We start from the raw sequence: 27,707 nt of genomic DNA, 5'->3' as shown, positions 1-27,707 counted from the left end.
GAAGTGAGCGGGGCTACGGGGCGGGTGCGGGGTGCGGTGGTCCGCGGGGGAGGTCCCCCGCGCTTTAAAATAATGCCCGCGGCGCCCGCGCGACCATGCAATGGCGAGCGCTTGTCCTGGGGCTGGTGCTCCTCCGGCTTGGCCTCCATGGAGTGCTGTGGCTCGTCTTCGGGCTGGGGCCCAGCATGGGCTTCTACCAGCGTTTTCCGCTCAGCTTCGGCTTCCAGCGCCTGAGGGCCCCCGACGGCCCCGAGTCTCCTGCCTTGGGGCCCGCGGGCCGGCCCGGGACGCCCGGGGGGCCGTCGGGGCCGTCGTGGATGCAGCCGCCGCTCCCTGGGGCTGCGGCGGCGGGACGACGGCGGGCTCCGCGGCGGCCGGAGCCGGGCGTGTGCGGCCCGGCCCACTGGGGCTACGTGCTGGGCGGCCGGGGCCGCGGCCCGGACGAGTACGAGAAGCGCTACAGCGGCGCCTTCCCGCCGCAGCTGCGCGCCCAGATGCGCGACCTGGCGCGGGGCATGTTCGTCTTCGGCTACGACAACTACATGGCGCACGCCTTTCCCCAGGACGAGCTCAACCCCATCCACTGCCGCGGCCGAGGGCCTGACCGCGGGGACCCGTAAGTAGTCGGCGCTGGCCCGACGCCCCAGCCGCGCGCCCCACGCGCTTCCTTCCGTCCTCCGGGTCAGGGTGCAGCCTTCTGACCTCCGGATTCCCCAAGGGCTGCCGCGGCGTTTAAGGGCCTGGGGCCACACCCGCCCGCCCAGTGCCTTGGCCCGCCCCCCGCCCCGGGCGTCCCCCTGGACTTGGGGGGGTGGTGTGGATGGGCCGGTGGCTGTCCTCTTCCGGAATCTCTTGAGTTACAGGACAACTGTTCAGCGCAGTCTCTTTTACAGATGGGGAAACTGAGGCTCAGACTGGAAGGGACGGTAGCAGGTACCAAGGGGAGAGCTTCGGGGGCTTTAGACTCTCATCTCCAATAACCCCTCTCCAGATGAACATATATATAATCAAAATGAAATCCCTTGTAAACGGAGCTTCAAAACAGTCTCTCATCCCCCCCCCCCCGATTTATCACCATATAAAAATTCAGGGGTTGATTCCAGGAAAGGACTTTTCCAAAGCCAGCCAGTGATAGTGACGCAGAGCGGGTCTCCAACCTTTCTCCTTCATTTATGGGGACTGCTTCTTAGGCTGAGGAAACTTACAGGAAAGGGAGAGACTCTGTCTTGGCTGTCTGGCCAAGATTTGGGGTCTTGATACTCAGGGTTTGATTCCTTGGCCGCTGAATTGACTGTCACCTTTATCTGCCCCATAAATTCCTCCACTCTGGTGGCCGGACTGTCCAGTAAGGTCAGCCAGTCCTCCCCTTCCACCAGCCTTGTCTGTGGAGGCCAAGCTTCCAGGGTCACTGGTGTTGACATCAGAGTCCAGGAGGACAGCACACCCAGCTAAGGACCTTCCAGCTGGAGAGAATGGGTGTGCTTTGCCACTGACCCTGTTAGACCGGATAGGTGACTACCTTCCTCTGGGTGATGGGAGTAGAGGAGATGGGCTGCCCATTGCCTTGGCCCCACATCCTATGGGTGCTTTTGGACTTTTGAGGGATATATCTTCCTTCACCTGGTGAAAGGAAGAGTCCAGTCCTTAAGTTCTGAAAAGGAAGCCCATATACTAAAGGGGTTTAAAGAATTTAAAGAAATGGTTTGGTTATCTACAAAGTCATATCCTAAATGACAATTTGAGGAGCATGAGTTTCAGTGAAGCGAGGGGCACAGTCCAAGCTAGTTTCAAAGGACTGGGCCTTTTTAAATTTGTAGGAAACTGATGAGTTATTTTTCTTGCTTCACTGTATCAGGCTTTATGGGTATGAATATTTTCTATCTCAGTTTTTTTTTTTTTTTGAGAAAAATTTTTAAGTTTTGATAAAAATTACTGGGGCCTTTCCAGATATTAGGAAATTAGTGAGCTAATTGTTAGTCCTTAACTGTACCAGACTTTATACCTATGTATTTTCTTTGGATCTCATTTTTTGTTGTTTGTTGTTGGAGGAAAAAAAGATTAAAATTTGAAAAAAACTAAAAAAGCCTAAAACCCCACCAGACAGTTATTTTTAATTTATTTTTCCTGGCAGCTCCTGCCCATATGCCTACACATATTTTACATAGTTGAAACCAAAGTGTGTGTACATATTTTGGATCTTGTATTTTCTCACTAATGCTCATGGTATTACAAGGAGGGAGAGGATACTTTGAGTAAGTGCCCTTATTCTCTCTCACTTTTTCCTCAGATTTCCTTTTATGGTGTGGACCTAAGGAAAATAGTTTAATGAGGACTTGTGATAACGCTTTCAATTGGAATATGATGGTCAGGAGAGTGAGTTGATGACATTTTGATGCTTTTCTTAAAGACCGTTAGGAACCCTTTGGAGAGTTGGAGCCCTTCTCCAGCAAGGTGACGTGGCAGTTGATTAACTTGCTGGTCCCTGTGGTAGTTCCAGGTGGCATAGGCTTTGTTTCAGGATGAAGTCTGCTGATGAGTGTCTTGGTTTGATTGTACAGTGGCGGTGTGGGTAAACTGAAGTCAGGTTGCTTTGAGACAGATGTATTGTTGTTGGAAAGATGGAGTTTGAAATATTGAGCAGATGCCATTTGGGAAGGGTTGTTCCCAGAGGTTAATAAACCTTTCGGTTGATAAACCTTTGGTGTCTTTGAGGAGGTGAAAGAACTCTGGGTAATGGTGGCTTTGAATAGACCCTCACACTGGCTGCTTCCAAAGAGTGGAAAGGCTAATTTTTTTTTTTACTCTCCTTTCTTTAACTTAATTCCTTTCAGACTAGGATTTTCAAAGAAACGTTTAGAACGAGAGCTTTGTCATTCTGGCTCTGAAACAATAGGATACATTTACATCCCCAAAATAGATAACCTGCAATAAAAACTTTTCAGATTTTCTTTTATTTCTTTAATATCTTTTTTTTTTTGGTGGGGGGTAAAGATTTTATTTATTTATTTGAGAGACAGCAAGAGTGAGAGTGAGAGGGCACAGAGGGAGAGGGAGCTGAGCAGGGAGCCCGATGAGGGGTCCATCCCATGATCCCGAGATCATGACTGAGCCGAAGGCAGATGCTTAACCGACTGAGCCACCCAGGTGCCCCAAAGTTTTTCAGATTTAAAAAAATCAAATGTATTCTAATGATAGTTGTCAAGCATATTCTAATGATGCATTTAAAATATAGAGTGACATAACCATTGTATGTAGAAAGTACAGAAACAAAATATGGGTGCTCAATCTGTGTTTCTTTTCCTTTTAGTCACATTTACTTGAGGCTTGTCTTGCATGTCTTGTTTGACTGTAGGTTAGGGTGAGGAGTTAACGTGAAGTAAATGAAACCTGAACACTTTAAAATAGCTAATCTTTTGGCCCAGCTACAGATTACTGTGCAAAGTCAGTTACTCTCATATCCCCAATTTGGGTTGGAGGATCCGAATTCAAAAGTTTCTTCAGATAAATTTGGATATTCTATTTCTTGTCATCTTGTGAATGATAACGATAATTCAGGCCTTGGGCGCATGATCCTTCTTTGCTTCCTGCATGGCCATATTGCTGTTCAAGTAAAAAAGCAAACCTGTGAACAACCCCGACTGATACTGGCCCCAAACCGACCCGTTCCGAGGCACCGCTAGTATAAGGTGGCCTCCTGTGCATTCTTCTTTCTTTCTAATGTCCTGTCTCACTTCACAGTCAGACCTAAGTCTTTTTCTACGATGCCATTGAACTTTTGAAAACAATTTTCCTTGCTTTACTTGGTTCTCCTTTCAGTTTCTTCCGTTTGAGCTGCTCTCCCACATTTCAACATCATTTGAGAATTGAGTGCTGTTGTGTGTTCACCTTCCTTTCCCTTTGTCTTGTCTCTCCAGATTGTCAATCCCTTGGCACAGAGACTGTTTCCTATATTACCTCAGTGCTACCCAGCAGCAGGTAGATTTCCGAACAGCTGGTACAGGTTAAATATATGTGGGAGACTTTTTTTTTTTTTACTGTATGTTTGATTTTGTTAGTTACATAATCAAAAATTGTCTGTCAAAGGTTGTAGTTTTTTCCAGCTCTGTTTTGGGGTGATAACCTTACAAATTCACACTGGGGTGAATGTCATGAACAGTCACACGTGGTAAATTAAGTGGAGAGTTTAATTCTGGGTCATCGTGGTTCAGCCAGCTGGTGATGTGAAAAGATGTGTACTTGGGAGCCTAGCCCCGTACTAGAAGATTTAGTTCTTGGCTTGAGGCACTTAGCAGATAAGTCAGGCTGGCCATCGATCAAGAATATCTACAAAGAACAAGGCCACAGTCTTATACCTACATCGTGAGCTGGTGTAAATGGAATCACAGTAGTATGGTGCTGTTAGGCCAAGAGGGTTTTATGGAATCTACGTTCCACTTCACACCCCTTTTTCTTTTCTTCTATTTTGGCACATTTTGAAAGAGTGTATAGCAATTACTTGGTAGGAAATAGTTAAAAGTGTTTTAATGCACACCTTAGATTTTTCAGGTGATTGGTCTTAGTGAAGAGAAGGAACCCACCCAGTTATTCCAAATTTTTATTTTTTTACCGCAGCGTTGCTTATAACTGTTCATTGTGAGTAACTGCTTGGGCACTGTATTGAGAGGTATTGTAAAGTTGTGTCCTTTTTAGTGATGGCCTAAAAGGAAAAGTACTATAAAACATGTGAAGCAGTTTAGCAGTCAAAATTCGTACTACCTTCCACGGGCCTGTGCAGGTGGAGTGGGTGACCTTGGCCCAGACGAGGGTACAGCTCAGGAGAGGGCAGTTGGGGTGTTGCTAAGTGGTGAGGTTGCCATTTTCTTTCTTTTCATTTTTTTTTTTTTAAGATTTTATTTATTTATTTGACAGAGAGAGAGCACAAGCAGAGGGAGCAGCAGGCAGAGGGAGAGGGAGAAGCAGGCTCTACTGAGCAGGGATCCCAATGTGGGGCTCGATCCCAGGACCCTGGGGTCATGACCCAAGCGAAAGGCAGATGCTTAACCGACTGAGCCACCCAGGCCTCCCAAGGGAGCCATTTTCTAATGAGGTGGGTCCTGGGAACCCACTCTGTTTCTGAGCCACAGAGCAATGCAGTTAAATATTTAAACCCAACAGAATATTCTGGAGTTGGCAGAATTGAGCACAAGGATCTCCCTGTCTACTCTGACCTTCTCCTCCAACTTTCTGCATTTCCTGTATCCTTTCTGGCTGGCAGTGCCCTTGAAGTGCTTATTTTAACCCACAGCTCTCGGCTAGAGGACCTTTTGCAATTATATAACTTTATTTAGAAAGAATCTACAGATCGAAGAAGCAGGTGCTGTGTTTGAGCTGTGCAGTGTGCTGGCCTCATGGTTTGTGAGGGGCGAGATAACCTGGTTCCCAGATAGCCCCTTCTATGTAGCCTGTTTGAAACAATGTATGTAAAAGTTACCTCTTAATTCTTTGTCCTAGATTTAGTGGGGTAACACAGCACACAACAAAGCAACAGGAAGGAAGCCTCAGGTAAGATCAGCTGTGACATGTTGAAGTTCTGTTTGCCTGCGTCATGTAAGGCCATTCACCCAACCCAGGCACATTGCGGGGGGACGCTTTCAGAGAGCAGAGCAGGCCATCCAGAACAGGGAAGCGAGACCAGTCCCATTCAAGTGACTGAAGGACTAGCCACAGTGGTCTGGGGATGTGCTGGAAGATGCCATAATTTCAGTGAATCTGCTGTCAAAGATAAAGCCAGGGCTTTTTGACTTTGGTCTTTAGTGAAAGTAAGCAGGTATCCTACTTCTCTCCTTACTTCTGAGTGACTGGGAGCTTTACCCTCACTGCAGGCCTGAAGTCGGTGTCTTAAGATTGCTTCAGAAAGGGAAATCGGTGTTGATTGTGGAGACAGGAGGTATGGGCAGAAACGTGGGTGCAGCTCCAGCGCAGAGAAGTCCTGCCTTGGCTCAGCTCCTCAGAGTTGGTGGAGGTGATGGGATTCTTTCATTGAGATGTGAATGAGAAAATGAGATCAAGAGGTTAATTTATTCCCCAACCAAAGCACAGCTGAGTGGTAATCAGGCTGTCATGGAAGGTATTTGCTTCTTTTTGTGGGTAACCTGCTGGAGCGGCTGAGTTCTGTATTAAAGGGTCATGGGGGTGGGCATCTGGATGGCCCAGTTGGTTAAGCATCTGCCTTCAGCTCAGGTCATGATCTCAGGGTCCTGGGATCGAGTCCTGCTTAGCAGGGAGCCTGCTTCTCCCTCTCCCTCTGGCCCTCTCTCCCTGCTTGTGCGCTCTCTCTCTCTCTCTCTCTCTCAAACAAATAAATAAAATCTTAAAAAAAAAAATGAAGAGTCATGGGCAGGTCACACGACAGGGTCTTTCTTTTTCCATTCCTAATGTTTTTGAAATCAGAGCTCTTTGAAGCTGGCCAGAGAGCTTGATTTGTGGTGATAAAACTGTACCTCAGAGAGGGCACACGACTCTGGTTCACCACCTCTGGACTTCCTGTTGCATGTTCTTCCCACAGTAGTGTGATTGGTGTGTCTCTGTTGTTGTGTGACTTGAGTCCACTTGCAAACACTCTAGAAATAGTCACTTATGAGACAGAAAGACCACTGCCAAACTGACTCACCTATAATGGTCCCTGAATCAGTGAGAGTTGCCAACAGTTTCAGTTTCTGATGGGTGTTTAGTGTTATTGTCCCTTTTTTCTTTTAAAATAAAGTACCTTTCTTTAATTTTAATTTTATTTCTTTTTCAGTTCAAATCTGAACATCAATGATGTCCTAGGGAATTATTCATTGACTCTTGTTGATGCATTGGATACACTTGCGGTAAGTGTTTAGCCTTATTATTTTTTTCATTAATTAAGATATTTCGGGATTGATTATCTCTAGTTTCTACCAGGGATGGGAATTCCAGGAAACCTGATACTCAAAATGTATTCATAGCTTTGATAGCCATTGTTTATTTTAATGACCTTAATGCTGAGGGTGAGAAAGGCATTCAAGGTTAAAGGAGTGGAAATGTGATTCCCCTAAAAAAAAAAAATGGAGAAGAAATGATTGTTTTGGGGGAACCTATTTTTCTTCCAGTTTCCCACTATTTTATTCGATAAAGGAATCAATAGAGCATTCCATTCAAGTTGACAGTTACTGTAGTTAAGATTTGAGAAGTAAAGACAAGCTCCGGGTCAGTGGGCCCCTGAAGTAGCATCTGGCTGCTTGCTCCCCGGGAGTGTGTCCTGAGCCCTGGCCCCGGGCCCCTGCGCAAGACCTTCTCTAGAAACGCTCTTCTCTGCGTGCCGCTCCGTGTCTTGTCCACACCGAGGCTGCCAATATGGGCGCTGCCTTTTCCCCCAACATCCCATGGTTTCCTCGTGGAGTCCGGGAGCTGGAGACGCCTGAGCAGATAGGAAGACGCTCGCTGCAAGCAGGACGCCGCTGGCTTGGTACTTGCCATCACTCCGTGCGGGCCGTGTGCGCGGTCTGCCTCTCGGCGCTTTGCTTCCACGGGACTGTACTTCAGCGTAGCATGTTAAATCCTCCTTCGTGAAGCTGTCGCAAACCTCTTTGCTCCGCTTCATTGTCCAGCACGCCTTTACCATTAGAGAATTCTTCCCGTCTTCGAGCCCAAATCCTGCATTTACTAATGTAGTCTTGTCTGTTTTAACTTCCCTGAGAAGAGTTTAAAGCTGTCAGGGGTTGGAAGTGGGTAATGCTAGCTAAGTTAGTATTACAGCTGCCCAGGAGCTCGCTGGCGGGAGACTCGCTAGGACTTGGGAGGAGCTCGAGCGGTCTCTGTGCCCTCCTGGGCCCAGGGTCTGCGGGGCCTCTGGGCTTTCATTCTGCCAGCCTGTGGTTGCACAGCATGTTAGTGGCCCAGTTTCTCCTTCTGGGCTTTTTGCTGCTCCGCTTCAGTCATCCATCCTCGGCGATCACAATGTGCCGGGACAAGTCTGCTCAGCCTAATTAGAGTTATCTTGTTGAAGATACCGGAGGCTGACTCAGCCTTGTAGGTGTTGCTTGGAGGGTCTCCCAAAACTCACGTACCTTATGAAGGAGTGCCTCTCGTCCCTGACCTCTCTTTTTTGGCCCTCATTGTGTCTTTTTATCCCTCTGCCATGCTCATTAAGTACAGAGACCTCATCTGTATTATTCACTGTACTCTCCACCTAATGGTGTCTGATACATAGTAGGACTGCAAATATGTGTTGAAAAAATGAACTTCTCCAAATTCAGCATTTCCCAACACTGTTTCCAAGGGTATATTCCCCAAAAGAGGAATTCCATTTCCAAGTGAGCCTTGAGAATTTCTGCATGGCTGTCCCATTATTGGAGAGCTACAATGTATGCCAGCATTTCAAAGGCTCTGAGAAGTCCTGCAGTAAAGAACCCGATTTAACTCCTTTGTCCAGTCCAGGTTTTCTTAAGCCTGAGCAAATGATTTCACAGCCTGCTTACTCTGTAGCTGTGTGACTAAAACGGTAAATCGGACTATGTAATTGAAAGTTGCTGGCTTCCTTCACCATCCTCCACTCGATCTGAGATCATATCAGCCTCTGCAGCTGCTAACAGATATTGTCACTGGTGAGCATCTGTAAGGAAACAAAGCCACTTGTGTGGTTTTTCATTGTAGAATATCCGGTCTTCACTGTGCTAGCACTTCGGGCTTATTTTTCAGGTGTTACTTCAGCTGAGGTTTTCTTGTTCTCTTGCTAACGTTTTAAACAGGCTCTAACAGATGTGCTGTAGAAACACTCGGAAGATAACAGTCCCCTGACCATTGGCTGCAACGTGTAGCATTATTGCATAATCTTTTAAAAAGAAAGAACTAAAGGCCAGGAAAGAAACGTCTGTACTTGCTCTGGGTGTTTATGGCATAATAACAACAAAGAGGGAGATAAAAAGATGTGCTAGCCCAATAAATACTAGGAATTCAGGCACGCTTGAAAGAAATAGTGTCTGGATGAAATTATTTGTTTTTCCTTTGTGTGTGTATCATTATGATGTCCTTAAAGTCCCAGGATTGTCCTAAATTTTCGAACAGAATGAAAGCATTTTGGTTGAGTTAATCTGTAAAATTTTATTCCCAATTTGCACTTCATATAGGAGAGAGTGGCTTAGCATGAGATCATATTCAGGCACCCAAAATAGGAATCGTAATTTTAGATCACTCTTTAAAAAGGACACGGAGCAGATTATTTGTATGTTTTGTTTGTTTCGAGTGCCTCTGGGTTTATGCTGTGCTCCAAAAGATAATGCTGCTATTTCTTAAAGTGTTTGGACATCTGGATAAGCAGCAACAAGTCCACTTTCCAGATGTTTCGGTCTCCTGGGAGCCAAGCACCCAAGCTGTCGATTTATTTGAAGAGCATAGGGGAAGTTATATTTTTGTTTCTTCGGTTTTTGGATTTATTTTTACTCATTTCAAGAGTTTTAGGAACTCTAGCGCCTTGCATGCTAAATCAGACGAAGTTTGAGGGAGAGTCTAGTGGGAAGGTGAGGGGTACTAATGGTTCATGAGGAATTATTTCACAGTTTGACCATTAGGAGATAGGATTCTTGAGTTGCGGGAAATGGGCTTGCCTTCTGTCCTGGAATATATTCTAAGAGATAACTGTGTTTCTACGTATTGTGTTTACGCTCCTTCCATGGGTGGCAAAACCGCGGACAGACATTTAGATGAAGTGGCCCCTCCGTGTCATTTCAAGCTGTTTTAAGGGTTTGTGTTCCTCTTTTTAAAGATAATGGGAAATTCGTCTGAGTTCCAGAAAGCAGTCAAGTTAGTGATCGACACAGTTTCATTTGACAAAGATTCCACCGTCCAAGTCTTTGAGGCCACGATAAGGTAAAATAGTACATGAAATGGATGGAAGGCTTCTTTTCTGGGTGTGAGCAGCAAAATTCCTGAGGCTCTCCCTGCTGCGAGATCCAGGTAGAGAGTCCACCGGGGACCTTATGGGCGCCGTGTCGTTCTTCCTCTCCCTTTTGGGCTTCATCATCAGTGGAACAATTGACATTTCAAAGTAATTACATTGGGGTCTGAAAAGAAAGACTCACTTAAGCTTTAATGTAGGTGGGAGACGGATGTCCTTTTAATGCAGATTTTCACTGTCACTTGGTGTCTGGTCTCATTTCCTTCCTTCACTGTGTCCTAGGAAAACCCCTACAACATTTCTGAAGGAAATGAAAGTTTCCCATCTTACCTACCACCCACAGAGGACCACTGCTTACCATTTGGGTGTATTTCCCTCTCATGGGCCACTCTAACTTCTCTCCCCACCCCCCACCCCGTGCCCGCTGCCCCCCCTCCCCCCACCAAGGTAGTTGGGCGTATGTTCCATACTCAGTTTTGTATCTTTCATCTCTAGGCTGATGTATTGTGACTATTTTACTACTTAAACTTTTTGAAAACTGTGTTACTACATAGCATTTCAGATGTGTCATTTATTTAAAATGAAAGTTATGAAAACATAACTTCAAACAACAATCGTACCAGCAAACATCACGATCAGCTTGAGATCATTGGGGTGATGCAGGATTCCTGGCTCTGTAGGGACATAGACCTGAGCCTGAGCTGGTGGCCGTCTGCCTCTGAGCGGGTCTTTTCCTCCTCTTCCTCACCTTGCCTCCTCACCAGAAGGTGGAGAATTTCTCAGCACTTTGGCAGCCTGAACTAGGAGAGCTACTTAGTATTTGCTGTCTTGCCCTCTCCTGTTTCCCATATGGTTAAGTGTTTTCCCCATATGAGAGAAACCGAGTCCTTTATTAATACTGAAAGGTAATGTTTATTCTGAGAATGGCTGGTACCCTCCCTTCAGATGAGATGATTGAGACTGCTGGCCATTAGTTATTACTTTAAGTGAGATTATTCTTGGTGGCCTCAGGTGAATGGTTCTCTGTCCCCCCATTACCCAGTAATGTGGGTAATTAAGAATCGGTCATTTATCAGGGCTGGAAAGAACTTCAAGAAGCCATTAAGGTCAGTCCCTGGGATTCCAGGCAGCTCTGAGTTCAAGGGGTTTGAGGCTGCTGCTTTCAGTCTGAACTGGATTGTGCGCATTGACAAGCCACGTGATTGTATTGTTTTTGTGTTCTTCTTGTCATCCTGTCTTTTAGGGTCCTAGGAAGCCTCCTTTCTGCCCACAGAATAATAACTGACTCCAAGCAGCCCTTTGGTGACATGACAATTAAGGATTATGATAACGAATTGTTGCACATGGCTCATGACCTGGCCGTGCGGCTCCTGCCGGCCTTTGAAAACACCAAGACAGGGATCCCCTATCCTCGGGTATGTAGAGTAGTTGGACGTTTCAGCATCTTCCTGAATTAAAACTCTTTTTTGATTGATATATTTGGGGGGAGGAGAGAAGTGATGTGAAAGAGGAAAGCTGTGTCCTTGAGAGAATTTGTCCCTAAATGTGATGTAAATGTTTTTAATTCAGTCAGCATTTACCGAGCACCTACTGCATACTAGGCATACGGTTGACATACGTGATTCTTCCCCTTAAGGAACTTATGTTCCTGTACTCAGTATTCTGAAGTTCTTCTGCGTGTGAGAGTTATGTCCCCTGCCACAAAACAGCATGGGGAATTTGTCTTTATTTCTGACTCGAGTACGTTTCCCCAGAGACCCTCATGTGTGCACTGTAGGGTCCTGGCGAATGTTCTTGGGAGTGCTTCACCTGGATCTTTCAAATAAAAGCCTGCCCAGCCCAGCCAGTGAGCTGCTGATTTAAATGCAAGATTTGGAATGCGATTATATCTTTGTGGCACCCAATTTGCTGAGCTCAGAACTCCCTTGGGAATTGAGTCAGCCTTTTAGGTAACCAGAAGAGAATTGCCAGCCCACGGAGCCTCAGTGATGAAACAGGCTGTCACATTCTTCCAGTGTCTCCCTTGTCTGCCGGTTTGTGATTTCTGTTCACTGAGCAGGGGTGAGTTCCTAGTAGCTCACTTAAAATTGATAAGGGATCCCACAGCTGGCCTTTGTTTCTAATGCCAAAGCCCGGTTATGGAAAGACGTGGATTAGTGCATAGCATTGTAACCATTCCCCTAAGACTTGCTCTTATTAAAACAAGGCCGTGGTGTTCTGATTGTCTTGTTTGTGTCTTCGAAGCTTAACTCCCCTGTCTCAGGTGTGACATGGGAGGCGGTGAGCTGCGTCATACTGCAGTAAGTTTGGTTTAGTAGTTGAGTCTAGTGGCTGTGACCTGGCCTTCTAGCCCTGAGGGTTCCTCACAAGTCTTGCCACAAATCCTTTGTCTCTTCCTGTCCCCAGGTGAATCTAAAGACAGGCGTCCCCCCTGACAGCAATAATGAGACTTGCACAGCGGGCGCCGGTTCCCTCCTGGTGGAATTTGGGATTCTGAGCCGACTCCTGGGGGATTCTACATTTGAGTGGGTGGCCAGACGTGCTGTGAAAGCCCTTTGGAACCTGCGGAGCAATGACACAGGATTATTAGGTGTGGTGGCACCTTCTCAGGCCGTTGGGACTGGGTACATGTGGCCCCCTTTCCTTTCCTCTTCTCTGGGGCTCTCCTCACTGTCCACTCCTTCTGTCTCTACCACCGAACTGACAGTGGACACCTCAGAGAGAATGGCCCTTCGTGTCTGCCATGTCCAGTTTCTCTGTGGGACTTTCTGCTTTGAGTGAGGCTGTAAGGTTTGATGGGAAAGAAGAATGCTTTTGCTGTTTGAGGGTTCCCTTCTGATTTGAATCCCTTAGCATATTCCACTTGAAAATAATTATTAATGGAAATGTTATAAAAAGAACTGCCTCTGAGGCAGATTGTATTGTTTCAGCATAAGGCTCTAAATATAGGCATTTGGAGTTACTGGTGGAGTAGCTTTCTCCTTTAAAAAATCTAGGCATGTGGTAGTAGGTTGAAAGGCCAGATTAAACCTACATTAGGTGGGTTCTTTTTTTTCCCTCTCGAAAATATTTGGTCAAGATGTTATTTAAAAAATTTTTATTATGGAACATTTCAAACCTACAAAAGTAGGAAGAAAGTATAATGAATAATGAATCCCTGTGTACTCATCATTCATCTCCAGTAATTACTAGTTTTTGCTAATTCAAAATACTAGTTTTAAGGGGTTTTACACTGAGAAAAATTTTTAAAAATTTTAAAAATTTATTCATTCGAGAGAGAGTGAGAGCACAAGCAGGGGGGAGGGGCAGAGGGAGAGGGAGAAGCAGGCTCCCCACTGAGCAGGGAGCCCAATGTGGGGCTCGATTCCAGGACCCTGGGATCATGACCTGAGCCAAAGGCAGATGCTTAACCGACTGAGCCACCCAGGCGCCCCAGAAAAATTTATTTTGTCATCAAGAAGTACCTTGATTAGTTGTTGGAGGGCCATAGAGCTTCATTGCAAGAGCGCTGCCTTTTTAAAAATGACTTTTTTTTTTTTAAGTAATCTCTATGCCAAGTGTGAGGCTCGAACTCTCGACCCTGAGATCAAGAGTTGCGTGCTCCTCTGACTGAGCCAGCCAGGTGCCCTACAAGTGATTTTTGATTATTCCTTAAGTTTTTAAGTTTATTTACATATTTGTTGTGTTTGGCAACAATGGTAGAAATAAACAAGTTGCCCAGATCGCCACCCCACCACCAAATGGTTTGCCAGTGTCACCATGACATTTTTACATTTGGCAGTTCAGGTTGTTCAGGTTGTTATCTTGCTTTCATAGCTACTGTCTTTAAAATCTACATAGAGTCCTTTAACTCTTCCACTGTGGGACACTTGGAATATTTCTGTTTTTTCTTTTCCCCCCTCATTTTACAGGTAATATAAATCATAGAGTTCATAATTCTTGATGAACAACACAATACTTGTTCTTAAAAACATTTTTTTTTCACAAAGGATAAATTCCTAGGAATGGCATTACCGAGTCAAAGATTTGAACACTCCTTTGGCGTTTGAAATGCACTTAATCTGGAAAGGCAAAATGACAAATTTACTTTTCTCTTGCCTGAAGTGTTTTCCCCAGTTTTGTCCCACTGTTTAAACACCGTATATTGAGAAAGATTTCCTGGCTGGCTGTGCCGCTGATGGGACTGATAAAAATGTGAGGGCGAAGCGTTCATTCCTTCTTTTCTGCCAAGGCTGAGGGTGCGGGAGAGTGGTGGGGCCAGAGTAGGAGGGCACCCTGGAGGAGGAGCCGTCTCCAGATACCTGGGGCCTGACGGGCTTTATCTGTTTTTGCAGGCAACGTGGTGAACATTCAGACGGGCCGCTGGGTTGGAAAGCAGAGCGGCTTGGGCGCTGGCCTGGACTCCTTCTATGAATACCTCTTGAAATCTTACATTCTCTTTGGAGAAAAGGAAGACCTCGAGATGTTTAATGCTGCGTACCGGAGTATTCAGAACTACTTAAGAAGAGGGTGTGTCTCCTCCCTTGCCCTGTAGAACAGCCAGGGTGTGTTCTCCACCTGACTCCACAGCGTCTTGTGGTCTCCGCAGTCATCTTCCCGCTTCCTGGTTGCTGGGCAGGCATTTGGGGTGAAGAGCTGTATTAGCCTTCTGCTGTGGCGTCGCAAATTACCCCAGCACTTAGTGGCTTACACGGCAAACATTATGTCACACAGTTCCTGAGGGTCAGGAAGCCAAGAGCTGCTGAGCGCACCCAGGGTCTCGCAAGGTTGTCACCAGGCTACTGGCAGGGACTACAGCCGTGTCAAGGGTGGGTCAGGGCCGGAGGACCCACCTCTAGGCTCACTCCTGTGGTGGTTGGCAGGCTTCAGTTGCTCGCCACGTGGACCTCTTTGTAGGCAGGTGATGGCAGCCGGCTTCCCCCAGAGTGAGTGATCTGACAGAGGTAGAAAGAGAGGTCAGAGGTGTGCTTTTGTGACCTACGTTTGGAATGACAAACCAGCCCTGCTGCCCTGCTCTGTAGACCCCGCAGACCAAACCTGGTACAGTGTGGGAGAGGGCTGTACAAGGCCCACCCTCTGTGACTGCCAGGAGTCAGGGATCTTGGGGGGCCATGGTGGAGACTGGCTGCCGCAAGGAGTGACACGTGCCTGTGTTTCGCTGTTGCTTTAATAGCAGACAGAGCTGTAATTCGGACCATTACTGATGAATTGTTCGGATTGGTCTTTATACCTAATGAGAGAAAGGACAATTACCACATTTCCCCCTCTGTTGTTTAAAACAGCATTATTTGCTACCCAGTGTTCCGTCAGGAGGGCAGGAGAGAAGTGCCATTCAGAGTGACAGTGGCTTCTACCCCGAGGTCGCCTCACTTCCTTAGGTCTTTGTCTGCCTTTGTAGGTTAAGTGTCCAGTGCAGGTGATAGGTACTGAGTTTCTGCATGTTGAGATTTTCTTGGACCCATTACGTTAGCTGTTGTAGGAACCCCTTATGTGAGTGCTGTGTTTTAGTAAGAGGCCGTTTGGCCAGAGTTCAGTCATTTTTGCTTTTTAAAGTCCCAACCTAAATTGAGTAGTAATCCCTGAGCATCTTGCTCTGATGCGTTCCTTCAGGCCCCTGGTGTAGGACCTTATTAGAGAAGAGACTCTTTTCCACTCAGGTCAAAACCAACAAAGACCCACGCTAGATACCTTATTACGTGGCAGTACTCGTAAGCCAGAAAGTCCAAGTGCTTTCTGCAAAATACAGTGAAGTCCCTGATAAGTTACAATGGCTAAGTTCAGAGCTTTTATTCCACGGTAGATGTTACCTGACGCTAGAGTCTGGTATCCACAGGTAGAGGTTTGAAAGAACGAGTTAGGAGAAAACGTTAATGTTGATGCCATTGAAGTGAAACCACCCGCGGCTGCGGGAGGAGGAGGGCTGGAGGGCCGTCAGCGAGCCTTCTCACCGTTGCCTGCTCTGCTTGGCCCGCCAGCCGGGAAGCCTGTAACGAAGGAGAAGGAGACCCGCCGCTGTACGTGAACGTGAACATGTTCAGCGGGCAGCTGATGAACACTTGGATTGACTCGCTGCAGGCCTTCTTCCCTGGACTGCAGGTAGGTAGCCACCGCGTTTGCCGAGAAGACGTGGCCATTACCACCACGGGTTTCTGTGTGTTCTCTTTTCTTTTTGTGACACCAGAGCATTCTCGGGCTCGTCCGGATTTGGGAGATTAGTAGCACAATATGTCTTGATTATTCTGTTTGTGAGATTAGTCGTCAGGATCTGGAACAGAGCCATACTAAGTAAGTGTAAAACCATGGCTGGAGAGTGACCGTACGTGATTTTTGGGTCATCTGTCTCTCAGTTGTTTATTCTTTGCTCCTAAGTACAGTTAACATCTTGCCCTATGCAGTTCACATCAGTTTGGCATTGACAGTCTGTTAGGGAGGGCACCCTTTCCCCTGAGTTGCTACTTTTGGGTTGGTTTTGTCTCCAACCAGGTCAGATAAGAAGTGGGGGGCAGAGGGAGCGCCCAGGGCCTGCGTGTCACATCTTGCCACTCTGAGAAAAGCGTCTTCTCCTTAGGTTCTGATAGGCGATGTGGAAGATGCCATCTGCCTCCATGCCTTTTACTACGCCATCTGGAAACGCTACGGGGCCCTCCCTGAGAGGTATAACTGGCAGCTCCAGGCCCCCGACGTGCTCTTCTACCCGCTGAGACCGGAGTTAGTGGAGTCTACGTATCTCCTCTACCAGGTACTAGACTCTGTGTTTCAGCGCTAGCAGGGCCTGTAGCAGGTGGTTTTTAGCAGACAGTGGCTGATTGGTGTAGAACTGTGCTGTTTCTTTGTGACTCCGATACGGTTGCCGCCTAACCGTAGGCTTGATATCGAGTGGGATTCCTGGTTCTACAGGACAGAGAAGGCGTCTGCGGTCCCACACGGAGCTGTTGAACCTAACCTTCCGCAAAGCCCATTGAGCCTGTACCATAGGGCTTTTCTCTCACATCCTTATACATGAAAGAGGACTTAATACTCTGTGTTTTCCAGATTTATTTGGCCAAAGAACTCTTTTTTGAGATACAGTTCTGTACTCATGCACTGTGAGACCCTGGTCTGTGTAATCATTATTCAGACCAAAGGAATTCTTTTTCTGGATAAAGGAAATCATCTGGGATTCATCTGAATGTCTATTTTTGTTTAATAGTTAAAAAAAAGTATAGTGTTCGTTTTTCCATGAAATTTCATGCCAGAGGGATTGTCACTTTAGCTGTGAAGTCTCCCCCGCAGTCGAAGGCAGGTATTTATACCTCTGAGCGTACCGTCCATCTATACACACGGAGAGTCTGCATCCATTCACAGATACAGCAGCTTTCTGCAAAGCCAGCCTGCAGTGCACCTCAGCCGACCGGGGACAAACGCCTGCAGGGGCAAGCCCGCACATTTTTGAGTTCTGGTAGTAGGATTAGTACTGTGGTTTGGATTTATTGAAGAAAAAATTAATGCTGAATCGTGCCATTTGCTTCTAGACGAAAAAGGGAGAAATCCTATGAAACTGGTCCTAGGCCTCACATGAAAGAGAGAGTTCATGAGATCTAGATAACCTCTCAGAGGAGGGCACGGATAGCCTCCGAGTTTGCTTCTCTGAGCTGGGTGGTCAGCCCGGCTCCGTGCGCCCCGAGGATGCTGTGCCTGGTGCTGCCCAAGTTCTCCTCTTAAGCTTCGGTCTGTTGCCTTTGGGTTTATACCTCTTCATTTCTCGTCACTTCTTCTTTCCTGTTTTCAGCTTCTTCCTCCCGTTGACTCTTTTCTTCGAAGTCAGAGAACCCTTCAGCTTCCTGGCTCCGCCTTCTGAGGCCTCTCCCTGTGCCCTCTTCCCACACAGACCGCTGCCCTCAGCCACGGTAGTTTGCATTTGCCGCTGCAGGCGGGCACTAGGCGTGGATTCAAGATGAGCCCCAGCTCTTACACTGTGTGTGGGGTACAGGTCTCATCTTCTCAGAGAATTGGTTTCCTAGTGAAGCCGTGAAAGAGCATGTGACAGCAGAGTAAGCAACCCTCAGGACTGAGTTCGTAGGGCGGCTCGAGAGGAAAGTGTGGGGGCCTCCTGTGTGAAAGTCTTCTTGTTCCTCTTAGCTTTTCCTCAGAATGCTGTAAGTGGAATGGGGGCAAAGTCCTGCGTCCTTGGGCCTGCATCTTAAGTTTGAGAGTTTGGAGGCAAGAGGGAAACTAGATTTGGGCTCACATACGGTACCATCAACAAGGCATTCTTTCATTTCTGATCATGATGGGGACCGGGAGAGCCAGAGCAGGGCATCGTTCTGCCCTGGAGCGGATTGTCTCAGCCGACGTTGCGGTTAAACAGACTGTAGATGTACTTTGACGTGAACCAGCAGAACACCTTAGTTCTTTGACACGTGTGACCCTTCAAGGTAACGTGAGCTGGGCGCTGTGCCTGCCTTTGGCCAGTGACTCGCCTCTCGGGAGATTGCTGCAGTCACCATGATACTTGTTGATGGCTTGTTTCCCAGGCCCTCGCCGGATCACGTTCTCTCATGTTCTCTCTAGGCAACCAAGAATCCCTTCTACCTCCATGTAGGAATGGATATTCTGCAGAGTCTGGAAAAGTACACAAGAGTCAAGTTAGTTTCCTAAGTTCCTTCCTTTTTCCGTTGGCCACTTTTGATTTATTTTCAGTTGTTCCGGGGAAAATAGAATTATTTTGCACTTTAATTTATAGAACAGGTCAATTAATGTTAATCCTGTAGGAAAATTGCTTACTTCTTGTGTAGCAGGACCAGTCCATTACAGTGGGAATTGCTTTTTATTTTTTATTTTTTCACCTTTTTTTTCTGTAAGGTTCCAGCAGACTGTGTATGTTCTTTTTAAATAACTTATTTTTCCTAGTTGTACAAATAATACATGTACTAACAAGTTGAGGGAGTACAGAAGATGTGGAGGTAGAATCTTGTCATTGTAATCTCCATGTGTAGGTAACCACAGCCAACATTTTCATGTAGTTGTACATATAACGTGTGTATATACGTATATATTAACAAAAACTATATTTCAATTTCGTGACCTGCTTTTTTCACTTAGCAGTATATCTTAAGTATTCTCTTACAAAATATTTTAGGCTATCCAATGATAAGTCAGTTCTACAGATACTGGGACAAAAAATTTCAATCAGTCCTAAATTTGTTGCCAGTCATTTTCTTGGTGTCATGTTAAGTGCTTGGCAAGTACCCTCCACCAGTCCCACCTTCTTCCCCCTATGACTAACCTGATGATTTAGCAGCCACACCACTTTTTCATAAATTTGCAAATAATCTAGGCTCAAAAAACATAGTTCTTAAACCTAACCTAATTTGTGTTTCATATGGCATTTGATAATTTGGCTGATTATTCTGTTAAGAGACTATTTCCGCTTCTTAAATTAATAAGCAGGTAGGAAGGAGCAGAGGCAGGACTAACTGGAAACTTGTTTTATAGGTGTGGGTATGCGACATTGCATCACGTCATAGACAAATCCAAAGAGGACCGGATGGAGAGCTTCTTTCTCAGTGAGACCTGTAAATACTTGTATCTGGTATGTGTGTTAGAAGGTTAACCCAAGAAATGTTTATTAATGCTCGGAGCATGCGTTCATCCGGTCTTCCATGTAGCATACATTCACCGGGCACGGCTCTGTGCTGGGCGTGTGCTGGCCCGGGGACCCAGTGCTATCAAAACAAGAGCGTATTGCTGTCATCTGCCGTGGTTTCTAACCTTGTGGGGGAGGCATCGTCAAGTAAACAAAGGAACTTCCGATTACAGCCGGTATGAAGTGCTGGTCACGGTTCCTAGAGGACCTGCGCACGTGAGTTGGGATGGTCGGGGAGGTCGTCTCTGAGGAAGAGAGCAGTGTCTCCCGCCCTTACGTCTTTTGATGCGTGTGAGTTTGGCTGAGACCCCAGCCCGTTTGGCTCTCTGTCCACACACACGTTCTCAGGTGTGTGGAGAGAGACAGAGTCACGGGACCTGGAGGAAACCTCTAAGGGATCATTGTCAACATTCATTCTTCCCCTTATGGAAGCTGACGTCAGGTGACTTGTGTGGGTTTTCGGGGTGGCTGCATGGCAGAGCTGACGCCTCAGTCAGGTCCCCCCGGGGGCCTAGGCCTCCCTCTCAGTGCATGTCTCCGGGCCAGGCTGGCCGCCCTCTGCAGGCTGATAGGAGCCCTGCGTGCATCCTGTTCAGCAGCCCTTGGTGCCTGGGGTGGTCGCGGGCGAGTTCTAGAGCGAATAAAGGAGACCTCCTAGGCTGTTCTAGAGGAAGGAACATAGGGTCTGGGACCAGAAAACCTCGGCCTACCCCATTCTTCTGTTAGCTGTGGAAAGACAGACAGGTTGTGCCAAGTCTCGTTTTTCCTCATCTGTACAATACTTCAGGTGACTGTAAGGTTTCTTCTATCACTGAGATTTCTGTCCTAAATGTTCACTCATTTAACATTTACTGGACACCTGCCTTCTCCACCCACTGACCTGTCCTGTATTCAGCTCGGTGTTCTTTCTGGACGCTCCTGCCTCATGCCTCCTGTGGAAGGAAGGCACTGCCCTCTGTCCTTAGAGCCCGGCCCGTATTCTGACAGGAGTCAGTCGGGTGGTGGCACAGGGGTCAGGCTCTATGGCCAGGCCCTGGGATATGGTGAAGGATAGAGCGTGTGCTTCTTCCCTTCCGGCATTTTCTAGTTGAGGGCCTAGGTGTATGTGAGGTGGGGTTAGTTCTAGAATTCTAGTGCCACAACTGTCAGGGGAGTGAATGGGGTCATCCAGAGAGCTTTTATAGACTATGCAAGTTCGGGTCTCAGCCCTGGGATTTCTGAATCTTTGGGTCCGAGCAGGGTGGGATGGAATGGGGGAAATTCAGGCATTTGGGTTTAAATAAAACTGGTGATTCTGATTTGCATCCAGAGTTGGGAGCCACCTTTTCACCCATTTGTCACTGAAAAGCCCGAGGACCCAGCAAATTCTGCTCCCCATGTAGTCTGGGACACACTCAACTGAGTTTGTTCCAAATGTGCTACAATTACCAGTTGTATCTTTTTTTTTTCTTTCTTTTTCCTTTCCCACTAGCTATTTGATGAGGAGAATCCAGTCCACAAATCCGGAACCAAATACATGTTTACAACTGAGGGACACATTGTATCTGTGGATAAACATCTTCGGGAATCACCCTGGAAGGAATTCTTTTCTGAAGAGGGAGGGCAGGACCAAGAGGGGAAGTCTGTGCACAGGCCTAAATCACCGGACTTAAAAGTCATCAACTCCAGCTCCAACGTAAGTTGCTTTCTCCAGGGGTGGTTGGCATGTGGAGGAGGAGAAAATAATACAAACTTGTCATCCAGAGTCCCTGACAGAAAATTGGTGGCACACATAGACTGGGTCACTGGGGAAGAGTTTCACAAAAGACCGTTGACAGTGGGGACCCCTGGGACTGGCGCTGCTGTCCATCCTAGCTGCAGGGGCTCGTGGTCCCCGGAACCTGGGTGGAGAGAGGCGTGCTGGGGCAGGGGGCTCCTGGCAGAAGCCTCGTTCTGAGCTGACTCCAGCGACCTTGCAGGAAGGGAGCCAGCAGAGTGAACACTTGACCATCCTTCTGCCTTTTCCTCTGTGGGAGCTTCTCAGTGCCAATGCTCACCAGACGTCAGAGGCCACAGGGACTTTTGGTATAATCTATCAGGTTGGCCTCTGGGGCCAGAGCAGAATGGGGAAGGGCAGAGAGTGGATCTGGAAGGACAAATGGAAGAGATCAGCCAAATCACCCACCAGCAGAGAGGGGGAAGGAGCAGTCATGCGTCATTGTGATTTTTAATGTAATGCTCTTGGAAGTGCAGAGGAACTCAGTTTCGTTTAAAGCAAGGTTTCATTGAGCATGCCTCCACCGTCCTGATGAACACGGGGAAAGGTTTGGAAACCAGTCCTGCAGTTCCTGGTAGGAGTCCTAGGTAGTGGTACTGATTTGAGTCAGAATGGTTTGGAAGTGGGAGACCCCGTATCAGTTGAAATATCAAACTGGGTTATCCCACCGTGCCCTGGGTGCCGCATCTCTGCTCAGAAAAAGCCTCTGTTGTCAAGAGGCCTGCCACCTACTTCCAAACTGCCTTGGTTCGGGGACACCCCTTGGTCCCAGACTCTGCTTCTGAACTTGGCCTTCAGCGTCTCATTGAAGGTCTTTACCATCAGTCTGTGAACTACGTTGACGGACCAGAGCAGAGATTGGTCCCCCAAATCTCCAGAAGGCCATGGGGTGTAGACTAGGCAAACACAGCCCAATTGAGAAGGAAAGAGAAGGAGGAGAGCTGGGGGGAGGGAAATAGTAACAACAGCATTCGTGTATAACGCCTCCCACAGCCCAGGCCCCTTTTCCAGCTGGTCTTGCCCATTAACGTCTCACTGCGGCCCCTCAAGGGTAGGTGCCGTTGGCCTCCCATTTTACACGTGGAGAAAGGGAGGCACAGAGAGCTTCTGGTCGCACATTGGAGCCAGGAGGTGGACTGGAAGGAGACACTCGTCTTAGACCTGATCCTGTGCCTGGCTCTGGCGATGTGGGTCCGTCAGAGGGGGCTCGTGGGGAGACCGGCTCCTCCCCGGTGTTTGTCAGTAAGGCGCCGCAGGAAGTGCTGCTGAAACACAGAGGAGGGAGGAGTCGGAGGAGTCAGTCTGCCGGGGGAAATAAGGGCCAGGTCTCCTTTCAGAAGATCCGTGAGGGATGCGGAGGAGCTTCGCAGGAAGGGCTGTTCGGGCAGCAGGGATGGCACCTGCAAGTGCGCGGCTGGGGAGCGGCTGGGACGAGCTGAAGGACCTGCGGCCTTGATCTCAGGGGATGCGGGGTGGGGGAGGGGGTAGTGAGTTCGGTGGTGGCACAGAGCAGTGGGAACGTGCTTCCTCCTAGGCGAGTGTGTCATGAATGTATGTGGAAACTGTCGGCAGATAAACGTGTTTGGTTCTCAAATTCGCATCTCCTTTGAGGGGGGAAAGGGGCTTTTCCTTAACAAAAAAAAAAAAAAACCTCTGTCAAGCACTTAGGTTTTAGCTGTGGCTGGGAAAAGCCACAGTACAGTTGACACTTGAACAATGCAGGTCCGAACTGCATGCGGATGTTTTTGATAAGTACATTGCAGTCCTGTCAATGTATTTTCTCTTCCTTGACTTTCTTAATAGCATTTTCTTTTCTCTAGCTGCCTGTATTGTGAGACTATCGTGTGTAATACACGCAGCATACAAAATACGAAGTGTAGCATCTGCTGATTAAGTTACCAGCAGGGCTTCCGGTCAGCCGCAGGCCGTCAATAGTTTTTAGGGAGTCAAAGGTTACATGTGGGTTTTCAGCTGCACTGGGGTCAGTGCTCTGAACCCTGCATTGTTCAAAGGCCAGCTGTGTTTCCAAACAGCTACGGTGTTTTCTGAAATTCTGGGTGGATTAAGTTAAGGACGCAAGGGATGAGCTTCTCATGGTCACTCTGCCCTTGGGTGGGTGTCTTTTAGCCTCCTTGGTCTCCATTTCTTCCCCTGTGAAGGTATTAAATGATGTTAGTCATCCTCAACTGGGGGTGGTTTGCTCCTCAGAGAACAGCGAGCAATGTCTGGAGACAGTCTGGGTTGTCATGACTCGGGGGTAGGGGTGAGGGGCATCTAGCGGGAGAGACCAGGGATGCTGGTAAGCATCCTGCAGTACGCGAGAGGGCCCCACGTGTCAGCAGTGCCCAGGTGGAGAAACCCGTTTATTCTCTGAGCAATCAATACTTGGATTTTTAATGCAAAGTTGACATATTTCCTCTTTGTTGTTTCCTTTCTAGTGCAATCGTGTTCCTGACGAGAGGAGATACTCCCTGCCCTTAAAGAGCATCTACATGCGGCAGATTGACCAGATGGTTGGCTTGATTTGATCTGCTCTCCTCCGTGGGGCCTCATCTGAACCCGGATGGAAGCAGCCCGACCCACGCTGTGCAGAGATCCAGTCTGAAGCGGAAGAGGATGGAAGTCTGGCCGTCTGTGATGGTGTAGGGATTTCTGTCCAGCTCCTCACACACATCTAGCAGACTCTTGCATACATTAGTGTTTCTCTTCTGTTCAATAAAATGCCCCGTTTTTCTTAAGGGTATAATTTGAAGTAAGAAGGTACGTAGGAGTTGGCTTCTTAGGACATGCTGACTTTATAAGCACAGTGTGGATGGGGCATCTCTGGATGGGGCTTCGCAGCTTCCCACTTTGGGATCCAACAAGCGCGTCCCTGCCCCTGGCACTTGCCGTGACTGCAGTACCTGCTACCTCTCTGTTAGAGGACTGTGGACGACATTTCCGTGCAAAGGGCCTGAAGTTCGTCCCTATTTATTGCATTTTGTTATCCTTTCTCTCTCTCATTAGATAATTGGCTCTGCTTCCACCCACAATTTTGGATCACAGGGAGGAAAATCATTCAGTTTTTCATTTGCACCCCACATAATCTTCACAATGTTACAAGTTAATTGCTTATGAATAACTTTTATCTGAATTTCAAAAGGCAGTCTCTTAAGTTGTCACACAGCTAGATCTTTGGGACGGTATATTACATTTAATTTGACCTTACCTGAAGAACTCCCATAGTTCCAGGACCAGGTGCCTTTTAGGGAGAGAAAAATACCCAAGAATGTCTGAGCTTCCATCTATCTCATATTTACTAACCAAGGATTCTCAATTCTGACCGTTTTGGGTTAGAATTTTGTTTTGTTTTTGTTTTCTGTGTCTAGTGCCAATTAGCTAAGTCAGGGAGAAAGAAATGGTCAGACGGCTCTCTGGCATCCCTGAGCCGTTTCTCGTCAGGGAGAAAGAAATGGTCAGACGGCTCTCTGGCATCCCTGAGCCGTTTCTCGTCAGGGAGAAAGAAATGGTCAGACGGCTCTCTGGCATCCCTGAGCCGTTTCTCTGTACTGCGGGCTTTAGCTTAGTGCCTTACAGGATTTGGGTTGGGGCCACTGCTGCTCTGGTTTTAGCGGCCTCGTTTTGTATTGTCACGGGGTGGGACCACAGTGAAAAAGGGGAAGGGATGAGTATTAGTAAGAGTCTGGAAAATTCTTGGCCAGTCCTTGCCTTTCAGCCTGGTATTTTAAGCAAACCGACTTTAGGAGGAAGTTGTGCTACACTGCCTTCTTTCTTTGTTATTGTTTCCTTAGCCAGAACAGAAGCATCTCTCTTTGACCTTAGGCTGAATGCTCCTACAGAGCAGAGGTGGATTTGAACCCTCAGCCTGGCTTCCGTATAACGTCTGAGGTTGAGATGCATCCTGGTACATCCTGGTAGAGTCTCTTAACCTCCAACCTTACCTGTCATGTTGCTCACCTGTCTGCTTGCACGCTTCAAATGATTTCCTGTTCATTTTTTTAAAACCAGAAGTGTGGTCTGAGCCATTCCATATACCAATCAAAGGGAGAAGTTTTATTCCTTCTTGAAATTTCAGTGTTACTGTTTTTTTTTTTTTAAATAGATACAGAATTCAGTTCTTGGAGATTTTTGCAAAAGGGATTTTCAGTAATAAATGCATGACCTCTGTCTTTTAAGTATTTACTATGCAGATTGTTGTAAAGTAAACAAAATCAAAAGCTTCTGTTTTACCTTTTCTCTTCATTTTGGAAGCATTCTCTTAATCGACCTTGTCTCATCTCCTGAATAGAACATTTTCTTTGAGAACACTGTATATTTTAGGAGTTTTCGTTGACTCAGTAAAATCAAAATGTTCATTTGACATACGCAGGTACACCCAGGCACAGCGTCCCCCTACCTTTACTCCAGGCAAACCGAGGCAGGACTATAAATGTCCCGTCTGGGGGGATGGGGCATGTCAGGGAAGGAAGTCTGTCCTCTGGGCATCAGTTCTGTCTCTCGTGGCCCTGCCGGGTGCCCTCTCCAGCTTCTGGGGCAACATCGATGTGTAGCATTGCAACACCACCCTCTCATCCAGGCCCTTAACCTGTGTCCCGCTCTGGCATTCCATCCCCCTCATGCTCAGGAAAGGGACCTGTGCCTCAGGGCCACTGACGCACGCCAGGGGCCACCGGCTGCCATGATATGTGTTTTGTGTGAAGTCTCAAACCCCCTTGACTTCTGGGCACTGACTTGTACCAGTTGGCGAGACGGAGGGTGAGGGTGTTACTACAGACGAATCCTGGTGGTTGAGCTTCCAGACTAGCCGGTCTAAAGTTTGATGCTGCCCGTGATCTGTGGGGCTGGAGGCAGAATACTGTCTAGTGCCAGTCATGAAACGAAGGTTCTTTGAGACAAGTTCAAAGCTTGTTTTCTTTTTGGAAATCAGGATGTCAACAACTGTGTTATATTTTGCAGGGCTTTTGCTGTTTTCTTCCATTCTGTGTTGCAGGGTATCAGATAGGGAAGGGCCAGGGAGGGGAGTGTCGAAGAGATTCCCTCGCTCAGTGCTGTGCCCCAGGCCTGGCCTGATTCTGAACAGAGGTCATCCTTTGGAACAGCCGTGAGCCTGCACCATCCTCAAGTTCCCCTGTGTAGCTAGCGTCTGGAGTCGGCTTTGGTCGACGCGAGGAATACGGTTTTGCAAAACTCTCGTAGAAAGCTGCCCTGTAGTTAGGCTGGGCCGTCTCAATCTCCTACCACAGAGTTCTCAGTCCATACAGGGCAGACTTTGCTGCTTTCGGTGATGTGACCGAGGAACTCATTTCCGGAATGGGAGGTGACAGACGAAGTGTTGGCTGGCTTCCAGCTGTGCTGGCCTTTGTGAAGAACCAGCTTCCAATGTTCACATCTTTTCCTACCGTTCGTTCCAGCTCTTGTACCCGAATTCTGTCTGTGCCTCCAAATCCCAGGTTCCCAGGTTGTCCTGGATCGGGGGGGCACGCACATGTCACTAAAGTCATTGTGTGTTTCTGCATCAGGGTGTGTCTGTGCAGGTGAATTTTAGAGGAGGCTCTTTGTGCAATCCAAGGGCCTGAACGTGGCTCCGCCTCCTTCCCTCCCCTCCCCCACCAAAGAAAAGTACCCTCTTAGCTATTTCCTTAGCTCAGTTCACCGAATGTTTGCAAACTGTGATCCTTTGCTTCAGATCTTGTGGACTGAACATCAGACGTCCTTTTCTTCTCTCTGGAGGGCTCCAGAGGTCTTTCTCTTGATGCTTTCAAATTTAATGCTGGTGAAAAGGTAGGGCTGAATGATTGCTCTAACTAGAGTACCTGAGCAGGGACTTTTGAAGAAAATCTTGGTCTTTCCTTTTCCATTCCCAGACATCCAGCTCCGTCTCTAGTGCCTCTTCCCTGCAGGGCAGGGACCCTTGTGAAAGAGGGAAGGTGGGCTGGCTGGGCTGTGTATCCCCAGGTTTTGCAGGGCTCAGGGTTCTGTTCCTGCTGGAGTTTGGATGTGAATCCGGGAAAATGTACCTGTGGACCTTCCTAATTCATACCCCCTTTCCCTCTTTCTGAGAGGCAGAGAAATAATATTTTTAAAAGGTATTTTGTTTTAGTTTTAAATAGCAAAACACAAGCTGCATTTTTATTTATTATGCACAAGAAAGGTAAATCTGTTTTTACAAAAAAATCTGGAGTTGGAAACTCTGGGAAAACCTGTTGAGATATACACATGCTTCTCTCTCTGTAATGTGCAATATGCTTTGCAACTATAGATGATATTTTATGTTTAATCTGTAAATAAGAAATGTATTTAAATTAAGAGGGAGATTTTTTGTAAAAGGACCAAATGTTCTTTTATAAATGTACTAAGAAATATCTTGTTCTTTGAAATTTATTAGGATTTTTATGAGTAATTTTTATTAAAAGATTCTTTTTTTTTTTGAA

At 47.2% G+C, this 27,707-nt stretch overlaps 1 protein-coding gene across 2 annotated transcripts; it reads left to right on the top strand.

Annotated features, from left to right (window-relative positions):
* EDEM1 (ER degradation enhancing alpha-mannosidase like protein 1) lies at nucleotides 1-27,707 on the top strand. 2 transcript variants are annotated; one of them, XM_045808128.2, is made up of 12 exons: nucleotides 4-616; nucleotides 6,779-6,851; nucleotides 9,764-9,867; nucleotides 11,139-11,310; nucleotides 12,302-12,485; nucleotides 14,230-14,404; nucleotides 15,871-15,991; nucleotides 16,464-16,634; nucleotides 18,446-18,519; nucleotides 19,370-19,466; nucleotides 20,992-21,195; nucleotides 23,715-27,707. In XM_045808128.2, exons 1-12 carry the CDS (start codon nucleotides 96-98, stop codon nucleotides 23,802-23,804), a joined length of 1,986 nt encoding a protein of 661 aa, XP_045664084.1. In that variant the 5' UTR covers nucleotides 4-95; the 3' UTR covers nucleotides 23,805-27,707. The 2 variants fall into 2 exon arrangements, with proteins under 2 accessions (XP_087722965.1, XP_045664084.1); XM_087866839.1 differs by lacking the exons at nucleotides 18,446-18,519; nucleotides 23,715-27,707 and having other exon boundaries at nucleotides 1-616; nucleotides 20,992-21,129.

Source organism: Ursus americanus, chromosome 14 (genome assembly GCF_024610735.1).
Source record: "Ursus americanus isolate L20-20 chromosome 14, mUrsAme1.1.p, whole genome shotgun sequence".
NCBI classification, from domain to species: domain Eukaryota; kingdom Metazoa; phylum Chordata; class Mammalia; order Carnivora; family Ursidae; genus Ursus; species Ursus americanus.
Note: the sequence above shows the minus strand (reverse complement) of the source record. Positions and strands in the feature narration are given on the sequence as shown.